We start from the raw sequence: 17,956 nt of genomic DNA, 5'->3' as shown, positions 1-17,956 counted from the left end.
AGCCCTATCTACTACTTGACCAATTTGACTAAAACCTCGAACCCGACATACCTACCACCTTCTCCTGGAATGTATTCCGTTCTGTTGGAGGTAGGAGATAAAGCTAACAACACCAAGTACAGCCGGAGGACGCTGCCGTTTGACAACGAATCTAACGTCACCATGACAGCCAATCCTATAACGGTAGAGGGCGCTGTAGGAACTGCAAACAGTATCTGGATAGATAATCTAGACAAACAAGTAGTGATTAACTGGCAAGGTGTTTTCGAAAATAAAAATCATAACAAATTCAATCTGCTGAATACTGTTGCAACATTCAAACCGCAGACAATAATGCACTTCCGACATAAGAACGTGTCCTCAGTCTTGGATGATCACGAAGGAAAACGTACACTTAAGAAAATAGCTAACAAAAATGGAATAACCAAAGTACAAATAACTCATAATCTTAAAGGTCATGGGGGGCTTCGACCTTGGACAAATGTAGCTGGCTTTCTGGACGAGAAGGCGACCCTAAACATTTCACGTTTGGACGGCGAAACAATACAGATATCAGTAAAGGCCTTTGATGTTATGGGGAACAGTGCCACGCAGTCAATATTCATGAATATTGACTCAACATTACCTGATGTGGAAGAACCTAAATTGGACCCGAATGTTAAAAATGGAACATTTCCGTTCTCAAGTGGGTGAGTGGTAAACTTTCTTACTGTACATGTGTGCTAAATATATAGATTACATTTAATTGTTTCCTATAGAATACCATACATAAATCACGAGTATTTCAGAATAACGATATAGTATTACGAGTGCGACGCATCAATAAAATATTGATACAATCTGCCATACGAGTGAAATGTATAAGGTGTTAAACGAAAAAGAAATAAAACCTTATCCGGAAAACCCTTGGAATTTCTATTTATTGCGTTTTTAGGTAATACAAATAGAAGTATTATTTGACGCCGGGTTATAATGACGTCAAGCTTGACAACAAGAGCCTGTGCCATTGTTTAATAAGCTACTCAACGCTATTCTTGGTATTATGCTATTATCTGATACGTTTTGCAAACAAAAACGTTATCAATTAAGTTGTTGTGGTAATAATAACTAATCTTATATACGAACAAAAATATCTTATTTTACTTTCACTTTATCTGAATCCGAACAGACAATTTGCAGCTCGAAGAAATAAACATTTTCAATGGTCAATATCAAATCGATACCGAACCTTATTTCTTCAAATATAAAGATAAACCGTCTTTATATCCTTAATGCAGTAAACTTTTTATCACACTGATATTGTTTTGGTATTTCACTGGTCTATATGTAAAGAACATGTTTTATTTTCTCTAACGTTAATGACGATTGATGATTCTACAGAGTCCGATTCTTGACTTACGATGGACAGAGTGGGATTTCCATGTTTAAATGGAAGATCAAGACAAACGAATCGGAAGAGATTTTTCATGAGGGACAATCACAAGGGAACCGAACAGAGGTAAAGTTGCCTATTAGGTTACCACTTGTAACCAGGATCATTATTGAACAACTAATAACAAAGGTAAAGTTGCCTATCAGGTTACCATTTGTAACCAGGATCATTATTAAACCACCAATAACAGAGGTAAAGTCACCTATCAGGTTACCATTTGTAACTAGGATCATTATTAAACCACCAATAACAGAGGTAAAGTCACAATTTGTAACCAGGATCATTATTGAACAACAAATAACAAGAACAAGTATACAATTACAATGCCGATTTAGCAGTTAACACGTCTTATTTAGTTTTGTGCAATGCGCTATTAGAACAGTATTTTAAAGCGAAATATACACCAACACAAATACATTGCAAATCAAACTAAATATTATCGATATAGGCGATACAATTTTAGAAATCTGAATAAGATAGATTTACTTATTTGAATTATCAATGGTTAATTACGTAAGTTTAATAGGTCATCAACTATATTTTAAACGATACTGTAAATAACTTGCTTATTTATTAACGTCAGTAAGATTGAATATAAACTAATTGACTTAATTTACCGCCCTTATTACGAATGAAATGAAATACATAATTTTGTATGCATTTGTATATTTCTATTTCAAGAAATCCTCAAAAGTTTGGATAGTTAATCTAGTGCAATATTTGGAATCTTGGCCTTTGTTTATATCTGATCTCGAATGATATTGATGCACAAATACTTACTTGAAAGAATCGTTTAAACAAACGTCTGGAGTATTAAAAAAGTCTTTGCAGGGGTCACTTAATTGATGTGATACAGAAAAAATATACCCATATTAACATTTAAAATTAAAAAATAGTGGCGATCTAAATATAACTATTCACTAATGTATGTGATATTTAAGTATCTTTAGCGTCAATGCAGAATAACTTTCTGGAAAAAATGCATGACGTCATTGAATGTTTGTATCTTACAATATCTCGGTTTATGCGCGACAAGAGCAAGCATCAAAATTTACCTGATCCAGTTGTTTATATAGGGTTTTGGGTGGAAATGTAAATATATATCATTCTGCTTGATCATAAATATTATCTGCATGTGTCCAGACATCAAACATTCAGTAAAGCCTACACACAACGACATTAACACATCAACAATACAATGGTCATAAACCGCTTAAAAATGAAAAACAAAGTAAATTTAAGCATTTAATGTGGTAACATTTTAGCTGGTTTTAAGCTTGTTTTTTGGTAAAAGTGCATGTTCAAAAAATATGAACATCTAATGGAAATATTTTGTCTTACTTGTGAACATCTGTGTGTTAATGGCAATTCCACCGATATACATTTATTGGCAAGATAAGCAATCTTATTGAAGATATTTGTCTTACTTGTGAACACCCGAGCCTAGGTTTCTATTTTACATGTTTCTGTTTATCGGCAGGGAACGCCATCTAAACATGAGGGAGATTGCAGTCCAGGAGGAGGCTGTTTCTATTACCTCCACCAGTTTGCGATAAACAACTGCTGGCTGATGGTACCCAAAGATAAGCTGGAGACCCAGGTCATTGATATTCACATTGACGTTTTTAACCTGGCAATGCTCAATGCAACCGTTCGTTTGCAGGTAACTTAACATAACGAATCTTCTTATCTCGTCTGTCCATTAACCTGTATAATGCTTACTATACATACTGCCCGTGCCAATGTCGTCTGTCGGTTTTTGCGTCACAATAAAACCTGGAAAAAGAGGTTCCCCCACGAGCGATAATTGGTTATAATGTTTTTCGAACTCGTGCAAGATCATTTTCGAATTGTATTAGGCACTGTGTTTATCAAATGTCTATTACAAAATATGTTGAAAAACATTAACCATTACGAAATGAGGGATCATTTTTCTCCAACACCGTTCAGATATTGAGCAGTTGTAACAAAAACATGTGTCTCGTGGGCATATACTACTCCTGTTTCTGAACGGGGAAACTATTGCCATGAACTGTGAGGTCCCAATGAAAGATGCCTATGCAACGCATTGTTACTTGACGTAATAATTAGAGGATTGACCAATGAAATAACGTCCAGTGTGTTACCAACTAACCATTGTTTAGCAACTCCTTTGTGGTAAAGGAAGAAATATGTAGCTGCCTCTCTCGTCCATGTCAAGTTAACTAAAACTACAGCCTTTGCTAGTCCTTCAATATAAAAGTCAAAACGGGAAACATTATTGTTTGACGTCAGCATTCCTTGATCAGTATAACGACGATCACTCTATCTTTTCTATCTATGCCTAACATTAATTAGGAATGATTTTACATAAACACTTACCATGTTACCAAATCAGCACTTCAACTACAAATTTTAAGCTAATATCTTTATTCAACAAGATAAATCTTCAAAAAGATCTACAGCAGAGTGTTCACGTATGAAGTAACAAATCTGAAGCTTTCTCAACGCATTGAGGTGGCAAATAAATGTAAAACTTACCATTCAAAGGAGAGTAACTCTTTTGTTTTCGATATTTTTGTGTGTGTTTAAATTACGCCTTCACAAGTGATCGAATGCTGTGAAGATACGTGAAACAGTTGTTATTGTTGCGAAAGCTTCAGATCAAATATTCCTTAGATATAATGCATACTGCACAGATATAAAGCGTGGAGTACGTTAAGTCCCTCGTCATTTGAGATTAGTACACGCTAGTGTGGAGGCATTGTACTTGCATTTAAAACCAATTTCGTGAAGGAATGCATCCAGTCTGCGGTTTGCCTGTCAAATAACGCTATGAATTCCCAAAGCGATTTTAAACATCTCTCATGAAAACACAATGCAACAGTGTGATAATTTGTATTTAAATGTTGTACTCGAGGGATGTCACGTCACTCTCACACAAAAATGACGATGATATCTATCTAACAGAACTATTTATTACTTCTTTTTCAGATTAACCATTTGCCTTCGTTTGATGGTATAGAGGAGTGTGAGTATTGTTGACTGATTAGAGAATGTACATACTGTATTAGAAAAGATAAAAGCTATGGTATAGCTTTATTTCATGTAAAGATAGTAAGCACAGTACCGTGTAGGTTTGTTAACATAGTGGGAGGTGCAAATAAATCACGAGATACCGATTTTACAGAGGACGCTATCAATTAAATGGACATCAAGATATCTGATGAAAGCAGCACCCGTTCATCCCAGTTGTCTACATATCTTATAACTTATTCTTGGTCTTGAAACATTTACATTTTCAGCTCTGCTTATAGAAATAATTTGTTTTTACCTGATAACGAAAGAAACTATACATAAACATTTTCCACAATGTAGTCATTCCTCATATATTACAAACGTTTTAAACACTGATTGGTGTTAATGACATTAACTTGCCTCGTTTGTATTGGATCTTAAAATGTAAAAGGAATCCTTTTACTGACAACGTTTAGCGCGTTTTTTCTTCGTGATAAACCAAGCCAGTATCCAAAATTCTTGCTACCTGTCTTAATAGTGTGTACTTAGTGTAACAGTCGCATTGTGGCACTGAATACTCCCTATGTGGTTCAATGGATAGAGTTCACGCCTTTTACCAAGACGTCTCTACTTGATTCCCGATCATACGTGAAAAGGTAGTGGGTCAAATGCCAAACCACGTGGGTTTCGTCCGTTACTACGGTTACTCCCACCGCATGATCCTTTATGCTCACACTACCCGGCCAACATATGTGGCTAATATTAGATGGAAAAACTTTCACAATTAATGTTTAAGATCTCAAATAGTACTAATGCTCAAATTTGTTTATATCAACATACCTATGACGTAATTAAACTTTTAGAAATATGTGTTTTCCTCCGTTCTGTGTCAATTTGCGAAGGTCTTAGCAATAAGATTTGTCCGCAGAGTAAAGGATATAGACGATATTCCCTAAATGATCTTCACATACTCGTGTTTGATTTTATTCATTGCCTTAAAGTATTATGAATGGCGTGCGCACTTGGATATTTTTTTCTGTAGATATCCACTGTATGTCAAAATAAAATTGATATTAATTCTATGATCAATGCAAGAAAGGAATAAGAAGATATGGTCGCTAGACACTACTGTACAGAAACGATATATTTAATATGTATAAATTCAGATTACGGACCGATGGACCTTGTGGTTTCCGGAAAAACATCCAGCAGTGCGAACTTCCAGTGGCACCAGGGACCGAGCTGTTACGACCGAACAGACATACTACTGATGTATAACGTGTCTGGACAGTCACGGACAATGCACGTACACAAGGACTCGGAATACTACACGCTGGGTAACCTGGACCCGGAGACTACGTACACCGCACAGTTTGTCGTTGAGTACGGCGATGAAAAAAGTGACCCCGTAAAAATTACTTTCACGACAGGTAGATATAAACCTCTCCAGGAAATAGTAGCTTACACAATGATTGTCTCGTGATGGCCTTTTTTAAGATAACGATTTGAGTACATGAATCTTAATACAATATTAGCATTTATAGATATTTTGTCTTTTATTTTTAGGAGAATATGAAGGTTTATCAGCGGGCGTTATAGCAGCAATCACTATAGGTATGTAACTACGACAGGAACGGTAAATATAAAATATAAGGCACTGTGCCATGTATGTACTCATTAAAAAATATCATCAGCGATTAATTATGAAAACATTGATACATGTATAGTCGAAAACGTTTGAGATAAAAAAAAAAGTGAAAGAAGAATACGACAAGGATCGGTGATGATTCCCTACTATTACCTGTATATATAGCATCGAACTCTTTTGTCCTGTGTGTTATCATTAAACCTTTTGTCCTGTGTGCTATTATTAAACAATTATTCTACAATGATTTCCACAGTTATGCTGATCCTTGTGGGCTTACTAATAGCTGGCATAGTGCTCTGGAGGACAGGCAAGCTCAATCGCTACAAAGAGTCAATCTACGGTCAAATACAGCGGCGGATAACCAGTCGTCGGCGATCTAACACCTACAACAACTCGAGAGAGGTCAACAAGCAGAGAGACGAGAGAGGTCAAGAACGAAAGTCATTTGCGGTAAATAAAATCCTGAATGATAATGTTCTACAAAGTGTTATTATAAGACTTTGATATAATACGTTTTTTCGCTTATAAATTAGGTTTGATTACGTATACGGTTTTTTAGGTGTTTATAGCTTTCATATATTTGGTGATAAAGTGTGACAGTGTATAACGTGTTATATGATACATGAAGTTTTATGTATCGTCGTATACGTTAAAATACAAACAATAGTTGTAAAGCTATTGTAACGCTATCACGAACTCTTCTTTCTAAGTCTTTTATTTCCTGTATCATGTGTGTTTACCTATCCGATTTATAGATGTAAGTTTGAGATATTTGACAAAAAAACAACCCAACATGCATTAAATATCCTAACCTTAATTAATTTATACAGAATAACGTACAAGGATATTGTCTAAACATGGTGCTTTTTACAGCACAGCCATTAGGTGGTCCAATCACACAGGGTCAACACAAAGTTTGAACAATAGTTCAGTAATGACTTTCATTATTCATCTCAAATATTGAGGATAGTTCCAAAATAATCAAAACATGCATGTTGGCTTCCATTAGAACCTGGCCTATTCGGATGTCGGTGATGAGGATGTGTATATGTATGGTCAAATGGTGTTTAATGAGAACCAGTCGTGGGAGGTTCATCACGCTGAAGTGTCTCTAGTTGAAAAGATGATTTCTGGACGGTTTGCTGACGTTTTCAAAGCTTCACAAAACTGCAAAAGGAACAACAGAAAGATCGTCGTCGCCAAAGTGTTAAAGGGTAAGCATGAATCGTCAGTGGGCAACTTCATCTTGTGTGAAGATCTAAACAGGATGGAATTTGTCAATTATCGTCGTGTATGAAGGTTTGTTCAATAAAGGTGAAGCGTTTAAAAGTCACACATGCAACTAGATACTTTTGACATGAAGCCACTGCTGTTCTCTTAAGGAGGCTCCACCCTTTCACAATTAGCCAGCAGAATTCAATGAAAGTTTCACATAATGGTTATGTAACTATGTAGAGATGATTTTATGAAAATCTAAGCATTCCGATAAACTGGGGATTTTTTTGTAAAAAATACTAAAAAATAGATTTTTTGCCAAATTCAACACTTTCACATTTTTTGAGCGTGTGACATTGCTCAAAACTGTTACAACAATAAAATGATGAAAAGAAACATTTCTTATCAACCTTACAAATATTTTATTTATCATAAAATATCTACAACATGTTACAAAAAGCGTTTTTTATCGAAATTGTATGGATAACAGTTACTAAATACAAGCTAAAAGCAAACAGGACACATAGTTTTATAGAAAAAGAGGGAAAAATTGAACCAAATACACACAAAGTCTTTATAATTCATTTATTTTAGATTTTGCAATAATTTTGATTGACATGAGAGTTGTCTAACTTGAAAACAAACGGAACTTTTTGCAGAGGGATAGAATTTATACAATGACACTTATTTTCTTTACTATACCAAAAACGACGAAAATAAAATAAATTACTATATTTAATTGTCAATTTACTGTTCTTTTATGGAACAAAATTACTCTCAATCATGTACACGTTGGACATCATTCCATAGCTCGCTTACTCATGGTGTATTAATATGTCAGATACATATGTAACCATAGGCTATCGCATGGTATGTCGTTATTACGTGCACGCACATGCACTTGCATTTTATAGGGATCTTGATATTTTACAAACCACTATTTACACAGAGTTATTGTAATTGCATTTGTGAACCGATTTATCTGACAGAGCGTAACTCGTTCGACAACAAGTTAGCGATCAAGAGCTTGTGAAGTACTGTTAGCACGTGATACATACAGGTGAGGTCGGTAAACAAAACACATCAGTCTGCATTCCATGCACCTCATATACGACCGTCTGATCGTATGTCAGTGTTTTCCCGTGAGTTAATTAATGTCTTTGTATCATAAGCTATATTTCTGAATTACGTGTGATTACACATTTCCAAGTTAAGTCTCGATATCGGGTATTGACATATCATCGTCACGCACGTGTACTATTGTTTACCCGGTGTTACTATAATTTACACTACGGTAATGGAATGCCCGATACGCAATACGAAAAGGACGACAAGAAAATAAGACAAGAAAAACATGTGTATTACGAAGGGTGGGAGGTCCTTAATAAAGAAACGAAAATTGTCAATGTGTCATTGTTTAGAAAATTATGTTAAAAGGCACCACGTCCTCATTTCATACGTAAGGACATACTTTAAATGGAAGTCCTGAGATATGTACCTAAACATAGTCGATCTTCAATTAAAACGACAGATTTGATTTTGTGAACAAAAGCACATGATTCCCCTTGTTAGCACGTCGTTTGTTGGTGACGCGGGTATATGGGAAGCTTCTTTTTTACGGTTTATAATTTACGGACTAGATGTTCCTGAAAAGTTTGCATATATTTTACCTTTGACGTTTAGTTGAAGGACAGAGTGGCCGTATGGCAGTGCTCTGCACTGCACATTGTCTGTGGATAATGTATATGTACTACAAGATTCATCAAGATATCTCAACGGTTTAAAAGTAACGGCTCGGACTAGATGTATCTTAACAGAAATATTCATTAACATGACCTTTGACGTTGAGGTCAAGGCCACAGTGACCTATTGACAAAACAGTGCACATCTGCGGTTGCTGATGCAGGTATAAATGGTTTAAAAGTTACGGCCCATATACAAATGTTTAACTGGAAGAAGCCCATGAACCTGTACTGAAATAATACTGAAGCAGAGACATAATTAAGGCAGACCATAAAATATAATATACTAAAAGAACAATATCTTACATAACTGCACTTTTTATATTTTTAAGAATACTTCGTTGATTGTTTTTTAGATGTATATTTATTATCATTTTATGTTCCAGAGTCACATACCGAAATAGACGAATTGGTTATGAATGCTAAGATAAACTTCTTCGCTACAAAGGTTGGTTCCCATTCCAACGTTATTCAATTCGTTGGGGCTATCCTTGACAACAAACCACGTAAGTTCTTGTAAAATCAATTATGCATACAGGTACGAGAGTTTGAATAACGTTATACGAACTGGTGGTATATGTCTATATGATCATATTCACTATCGTATAGCATTGCCACTTTATATCTTCATACAATTAAGATAGCAGTCATAACAACTATGAATACAATTGTGGACGTCGTTATTAGTGTGGCGTGATAACTGTAACGTGAGACCCCACTAGCCATCCTTGGAATGTGGCTGTTCCATTAATAAACAAACATACAGGCTAATACCTATATTTGACCTATTGTTTCTTTCTGGATAAACTTTGTTTTATTAGATTAAAATGATTGATAACTATATGTCCTGAAGTGCTTACAGTTGGCATTCCTGGAAAGCGACATTTCTAGTTGGCATTTAATTATGGCAATTGCAAGGGTCAGAATCAATCAGTCTGTTCAATCTATGCGGTTACATTGTACATACGGTAGAAGTAGATATTTACGCGATGTAGAAATATTCGCTTTTTTGTAGAATGTATCGATTTCAGATCCATTACCAACGCGAAAAACATTAACAGTCCCACACCGCCAACAGTTTACAGTCCCACACCGTCAACAGTTTACAGTCCCACACCGCCATCAGTTTTCATCCCAACACAGCCAACCTTTGTAATCCCCACACCGCCAATAGTTGTAATCCCCACACCGCCAACAGTTTACAGTCCCACACAGCCAACAGTTTACAGTCCCACACCGCCAACAGTTTACCGTCCCACACCACCAACATTTTACAGTCCCACACCGCCAACAGTGTACAGTCCCACACCGCCAACAGTTTTAATCCCCACACCGCCAACAGTTTTAATCCCCACACCGCCAACAGTTTCAATCTCCACACCGCCAACAGTTTACAGTCCCACACCGCCAACAGTTTACAGTCCCACACCACCAACAGTTTAAAGTCCCACACCGCCAACAGTTTACAGTCCAACACCGCCAACAGTTTTAATCCCCAAACCGCCAACAGTTTTAATCCCCACACCGTCAACATTTTACAGTCCCACACCGCCAACAGTTTACAGTCCCACACCGCCAACAGTTTTAATACCCAGACCGCCAACTCTTTCAATCCCCACACCGCCAACTGTTTTAATCCCCACACCGCCAACAGTTTACAACCCCTCACCGCCAACAGTTTACAGTCCCACACCGCCAACAGTGTTCAGTCCCACACCGCCAGCAGTTAAAATGCCCACACCGCCAATAGTTACAGCACCACACCGCCAACAGTTTCAATCCCCACACCGTCAGCATGTTTAATCCCCACACCGACAACAGTTTTAATCCTCACCCCGCCAGCAGCTTAAATCCCCACACCGCCAACAGTTCCAATCACCACACCGCCAGCAAGTTAAATCAGAGACCGCCAACAGTTTTAAGCTTCACACCGCCAACAGTTTAAAGAGAGACAACGCGAACATGTCCACCTGTACAGTATGCTGACAGACAACTATCAATCACCCTTTGCTTTCACATAGTTGTTGATGTCTAGGCGCTCTTTCCAGACTGTTTTTTGTTGTTTATTTACGTATTCACATTACATCGTACAAATTGAGTTAGACCAGGGTCATTTAAGGTGATGATGGCACTCGACTTTCGGTAGATAGAGACGACGTATCGAAGATGATACTTGCTATAAATAAATACAAACGTTATTTAACATTTTCTGCTTCCAGTGTCTTTTTGTTTTCATGTCTTCGATCACATATCATAATACGAGAATTACTGCGGAAGTTATTGGTTATCGAATTGCAGGACCTCGGTTGAAATAGCGTTATGTTTGCGTTTAACAATTTTAACTGTGAACATCAAAACGCATACATACTAAGCTGGAACACTCTTTTGCTCAGTGGGTCCTTTCATGCTGTTGGAGTTGTGTGAGACAGGTGTAATGAGGACGTGGCTGCAGAATCACCGAACGAATGTGACCGACAGTGTCGTAGATACCCTGTATCGTATGACCTTTGACATAGCTAAGGGAATGGATTTCCTCGCCTCCAAACAGGTATAATTTGATTTTAATAACAGAACATCAATTGAATCGTTAACTTCTGTTCACTTTAGTATCTTTACCACAAGTTTCCATGTAGTTTCTACAAAAACAAGAAACCAAACCGTAATTACTGTTTTATAAGTTTTATATTGCAGCGAGTATTGATACCATGAATACACAGCGATACAAACAACACAACAATCCGTAATTACTGTTATATAAGGGGTTTTATTCAGCAAATATTGATACATGTATCATGAATACACAGAGATAAAAACAACATTCTTAGCCTTTTTTTACTGCCTAATATTGGAAATACACATCAATTTATTACGTTATAATGATAAAACATCTGTAAACATATCCTATCAGCCAAACACAAACTTACCTTCTAAAGTGGAATAATTTCACAGGAGTCATCCTCAAGTTCTGAATGTGACAACAGCGAAGTTATAGTATAGTTACTATAGTTCATAGTAATTTAGATAATGTAGGGTTAATACTCTTTATATCAAAATTGATTATAAACAGATCAAAGTACATTGTTAAGTGTTTTCGTCTGTGTCACATCATTGATATAACATAATAAGAACTTAATAAAAAAACAGCTATCAAATCGTTGTTAAGGATTTCTGCATTTCTTGTTAAAAGTCGATTAAATTTTATAACGGAGTTTTTTTTTTAAGTTGCACATTGCACATCAGATTATAGACTATCACACTGTGTTTTCAGTGTTTGTCGTGAGAACAATTACCTCATCGTGAACAGGTGGAACATATTGCAAGTCAACCGCAGGAAGACTTGAGATTTTACCAACGTGCGCGCTATGAGAAAACTGTTTTCCAGACTAAACTGAAAAAAGTATTGATAAACCATTTATCATCAATAAATTAATTCCATGTATTATTGCCACTCATAAAAAGTCGACATTTAATTCTATATCTTCCAACCGACATTTTTCTGATTGTCGAGATCCAATATAATCAATTACGTTTTAAGCGGAGGATTGCCATGAACAATAAACTATGGAGATTGTTCTTAATTTGCTTGTTATTAGCCTCTCTATTTACATATTTACAATTTAAAAGGTCTTGTTTTCCTCACAACATTTTCTTCCTGATAATGATTTGTTGAGGGATATTTTCTTACGCGAAGTACCTTTAATAATGGAAAGTCGTTCAGGTTTATGACCGAAGAAAAATCGAAAAAAAATAATTTAAGTCGTCAATTTTTTTTTTCTTGAGCATTCCCGCTCTGACAACCCGAATTAATGGAGTAATCATGTGTCTTGTAGCTAGAATTTTGTCGATAACAGGATATCATGATTTTTGTGCTCAACGAGTTATTCATTTTTCCCATGAGACAAGGATATCGGGTTTATTATTTATAGAACCGTATTGTTGTATCGTTCTTGTTATAATCCTTTCCTAAAATAATGACCAATTGAGAATTTATGTGCGAAAGTTCCATTTAAATAATCTTCCATGAACGATTTAGGGTTTATATGCATGTGGAAATACTATAATGACATTTGCCCTGACAGGTGACACACCGTATCCCGGGATACGGAGTATGGACGTGGCCAACAAGGTAACCAATGGGTACCGTATGAGCCGTCCTGAATATTGTGCTGACATGTAAGTTATTCGTGTTAAGTATCGGGTAACTTATATAATTTGCGATGCTATATAGACAAAAGTCAAGAGCATTTCATGTTGAATGAAGGTACTGTTTATCCTTTCGTATATTCTAAATACGAATAAAACTAGTCTGTCTTTAGTTTTTAACATACACAAAGAGAACTACTTATTATAAGCCTCTTCTTACGACATTCCCCCTTGTATTTATTTATGTAAAGTTGTTCAATCTAACAAAACCATATAGCATACATAACATTATAGGGGGACATAACTCTGTTGATAATGTTAGGGTGTACATATGTCTTACACAGGCACTATGAGTTAATGAAGAAATGCTGGCAGGATAAACAGTCGTCACGGCCAAAGTTCTCCGCCATCGTTCAGGAAATCAGCAGCACCTTCAGCTCGAGCCAGGGCGACTACTATTATTACGCCACGCAGTGACCACAGGGACTGATGACCTCTACCTCTGGTATTCTGGTATTCTGGTATTCCACTAAAGAACCACACATCGAGGTCCTGACTACTACTACGACTAAACCTAGCTACTGCTTATGTTGACTGATGTTTCTCAAAAAAAGTGGCAATCAGGAACAGATAACTGCAACACCCGTAAGTGACCACATGGACGGTCTACTACCACTCAACATAGTCATTACAGAGTCTGACTGCTGCTACAATTCAATGTACTAGATCGTAAGACCACGGGGATGGACAACTTCCACGAAGTGATCTCAATGAAACCTGTCTGCTCCACCATTATTTTTTCTTGAATCTTCGTTCAGTGAAATGCGGAATTATATATACGCATATATGTTTTTACAAATATAGTATGTGATTGTGTGATTTTAAAATATTATGTATGTTTATTAATTGCTCGACGTAGTTTGTACCAATGTTGATAAATTAAGTATTTTCGATGAAAGTCTATTCTTCTAGACGGTGTAAATATGTAGAAGTATAATGAATATTAAAAACAAATGTCGATTGTATTTTCATAGAAAATTTAAGGATTGAATATACGATGAAATTGCCATTTCCGCTGCTGATGTACATGTCTGTTGGACAATGAAGGAGGCATTTTGTTTGTGGTTCAAGCAGGGACCAACAAGCACTTGTATTCATATAGCCAACAAAAAAAGCAAGATACGCATGATACTTCAAAAAAGAATTAAAATCTTGACTGAATTACGGATTGTTTTCTTTATTCAATTTCAGCATGTTTTATTGACAAAAAAAGGAGTCAATTGGATTGAGACATCAGGCATTGCCTATGCAAGTCCTCTTTCTACAGCAGTGTTTAGATTTATAGAACACACATCCTATATGTATTACCAATGTTTGAAATGGAAAATAAGGCTTCCATGTATATAATATTAAGCATGTGTACGAGTATATTATCTATATATACATGTACGTGTATGTTAGAGTTATCCACCACCTCAAGCCTGCCGAGTGTGCTGTAACGTTAACATGTTAGTGCGTGAACGTGTCATTAGGAATATAATAATGTATGTATTCAAGTGTAAATAAACAATATATCTCTGATATTATCAGGGTCTTAAAACTATTAGCATCTAACACATTTCAGGGGTTGGATAAAGAATCAATGAAAATGAAAACAAACAAAACCACAAAAGTTTCTCCTGAAAAATCCCCACGGACAATATAAACATCTGTGGGTAAAAGTAAATAACTGAAAGGTCGTGCGACTTGCAAACGTAATTGAAAAAATGCGCCGGGAAAATGTTGTTACAGTGTCAAAAAGGGGAAAATGAATTATAATATACATACATATGTCAAATACGAGACAACAAGTGTTTTCTTTCTTGTTATATTTTTTTTTAAATAATGGACAAACTCTTTCGCTTTAATAACAAAATAAAACGCTACTATGAACATCGCGCTGATCGCACTAGATATATCGCAACAAATCTAGGCTAAGCATTAAATATAAATAAAACAGGAAACCGAAAACCTTTATCAAACGGTACTATCAGTACCTTAGCGTTTGCAAATTAAATCGAGCTAAGAAGAGTTACCTCCCATACCCCTAGATTTAGTATCAGATATGCAAACACCATTTCTTGTCAAAATGACTACATGCAGTGAATAGTATTGACGAATTTCTTCTAAACAGTAAATAATCTTTGGGTTGCCAGAGCGAACAGAAATTCCAAATAAAATTGATATATTGAATAATCTATTATTCCTAGCGAAACCCCTAAAAAGTGTCAGGGGTAAAAATCCAACGATATCTGTTTTGTCATAGGCTTGGTAATAACTAATCGGTCAATTAATCACTCAACCAATCAATAAACTACATCCGCAAATAACTGTATGTGGAGAAAAAAGCGTGTGGATACATCTATTGTCTGAGACGGGGAACTATCTGTTATTGCTATGAACTATGCATAAAAATGAAAGAAAAACATGGATAGATTACGAAACGCTGAGTGAGAAATTAGTCATCGAAATAAGCCTTTATCTTCCTTATGCATTGTATCTGCTTTATAAGACCATGTGTCCCCTACAATGGTAGAGCTTGATGCTCCACAAAATGTTTTTCTGTAAATTGGTTTGTTTTACAGAAATTGATACACAGCAATATTTCCACCAGCTCCGCCAATAACCAAGAGGCCGCCGGAATGGTAGTCAATACAGGAAGGACGTCTTATTTCTGGTTCTGTTGACCATCCTCCAAGGTATTTTTCTCCGTCTTGCAGAATCACTACCTTGCTCGACTGCTTATTCACCAATAGTACCCTGTCCTTCTGTACACAGTGTGCATCGGCCAGCCAGTTAGCTTTGTTCCGTTGGACACTTCTCAGCTTTTCACCATTGTAGTTAAACATCAGAGCTTCAGAACTCCGCTTGTCTGATACAACTATTAATTCATCGTTGCAAGATACTGTCAGTGGCTGCAAGGGCGTTTCCAACCTAATTGTTCCGCGTCGTTTTCCTTTGCTATCGTATCTTCTCACCTCTTCACCATATGTCGGAAATAGGAGAATGCCCAAGGAGGAGGATGCAACGTGACGGAATGTGTCAACCTTACATGTGATTACTCCGGTTCTTGTGCCATTTTGATAAATCAACACGCCGTATGGTACTGCCACTACGATATTGTTTTCCACAACAGATATACCAGTCGGTGTAATTTCAATATCAACAAACCAATCTGTATCACCATTCCGTGTAAACACCTTCAGTTGCTTGTTTTCACCGTCACTAACAGCGATTTGACGACTTGAAATCAATGCTACACCAGTTGGTTCTGGGACAAATTCAGTTTTGCATCCTATGTAACAGTTAAATATTTTTATAAGACGATAGATCCCACTGTTTACCTGCGTTGTGTTGATGAACTGGGTTGAATTACTGATGAATAACTTCTGTCAGACAAACTTTCCGGAGTATCCTTGTGATTGTTGTCTTCAGTTATTTGCATCTCTATACACTCGGATCTGTTCTCGCTGAAGATTTGTTGCTTCTGATTGATTTGAATGGATTTTTCCTTTACCAGATGTATCATTGTTTCTGACAAAACAATTTCGACCCTTTCCCAAGGTAAATCTGACATCGGGGATCCATGTTTGTTGGGGTTTTGTAGGACCTCTTTGAAACTTTTGCGGAAGTACAGAATCTCATCATCTCGCCCATTCTCTAGGAGATCTTTGCAGAGTTCGAGGGGTTCTTTTAGCACTTGAGCTTCGTGAGCGATACTCTTTCTTCTTTCAGTAAGTTTTCACCTCGACTCTTCAGATGTCTCTCTGACCTTCTTCTCTGTTTCCTCTATCTTTTGATCAAAAGCATCTTTCAACATTTTACCAAACGATTTTAACTACGTAATTTGACATGTTTCTGATTTGTCTAAATCTGACAATGCCTTGGTAATAAAGGTCTAATTTTCTTCTAGAGTATTGACTTGATCTTCTGCTGCCCTCAAACTTCTAACCCTTTCCTCACGTCTATCCTGCATTGCATCAGCCTGCGAACGATATGTATGATCCTTGTGCTTCAAAAGGACACAATCACGGCAAACTGTTATAAGGCAAGTCTCTGAATCTGATTTTTCGTTCTCATGTTCGGAGCAAGTAATGTCCGTTCTTTTTTGGATCACCTGGTAAAAAAGCTGTTCAATCGATATTGTTTGATGGTTGAATGTCAGTCGTGTTCCCTGATGATTTTGTTTGCAAGTCTCACAGAGGAAGTCCATACACTGAATGCCTATCCATCTAGAGGCAGAAACGACGTTCTTCATCTCACAAAACGAGCAGTGTTTAGCACTGTTCTTTTTTGCACCAATAACTTCAGCCAAACTGTTAATATAAAAGTTCGTTTTCATATTCATGGGCTGGCAGTCTGGTACTTCAAACATTGTCCTACAAAGGGGACAATATGCCTTGCATCCTTTCCGTGTTTTCTCGAAGTGACGGCTTATACAACCAAGACAAAATGTATTTAAGCAAGACAAAACCTTAGGGTCAACGTGGACCTCTAGGCATATCTTACATGCTAGAAATTCTTCTTCGATTGTCGACGATAACTCCGACATAGTGACAATGATGATGTTTGAATAAGAAAAGAAAATTGTTATTTCATCTGTACAAAACTTCTCCATTCTTCTTTTTAATATCTTAATTACAATGATTTCACTGTAATCTATTTTTGTTATAATACATGTATTACCAAATTTTAGATTCATTCACATGTTTGTGATTTTAATCCATTTAAGGCAACGCA

General features: G+C 36.5%; 1 protein-coding gene across 1 annotated transcript; it reads left to right on the top strand.

Annotated features, from left to right (window-relative positions):
* The first annotated feature begins 69 nt into the window (after positions 1 to 69).
* On the top strand, positions 70 to 11,588 carry LOC110456821. The gene is made up of 10 exons (XM_021507812.1): positions 70 to 689; positions 1,381 to 1,498; positions 2,913 to 3,095; positions 4,406 to 4,442; positions 5,596 to 5,859; positions 5,996 to 6,043; positions 6,331 to 6,527; positions 7,087 to 7,291; positions 9,421 to 9,540; positions 11,428 to 11,588. Exons 1-10 carry the CDS (start codon positions 70 to 72, stop codon positions 11,586 to 11,588), a joined length of 1,953 nt encoding a protein of 650 aa, XP_021363487.1.
* The last annotated feature ends 6,368 nt before the right edge of the window (positions 11,589 to 17,956 follow it).

The sequence above is a fragment of the Mizuhopecten yessoensis genome, unplaced genomic scaffold (assembly GCF_002113885.1).
Source record: "Mizuhopecten yessoensis strain PY_sf001 unplaced genomic scaffold, ASM211388v2 scaffold1063, whole genome shotgun sequence".
Classification (NCBI taxonomy): Eukaryota; Metazoa; Mollusca; class Bivalvia; order Pectinida; family Pectinidae; genus Mizuhopecten; species Mizuhopecten yessoensis.
Note: the sequence above shows the minus strand (reverse complement) of the source record. Positions and strands in the feature narration are given on the sequence as shown.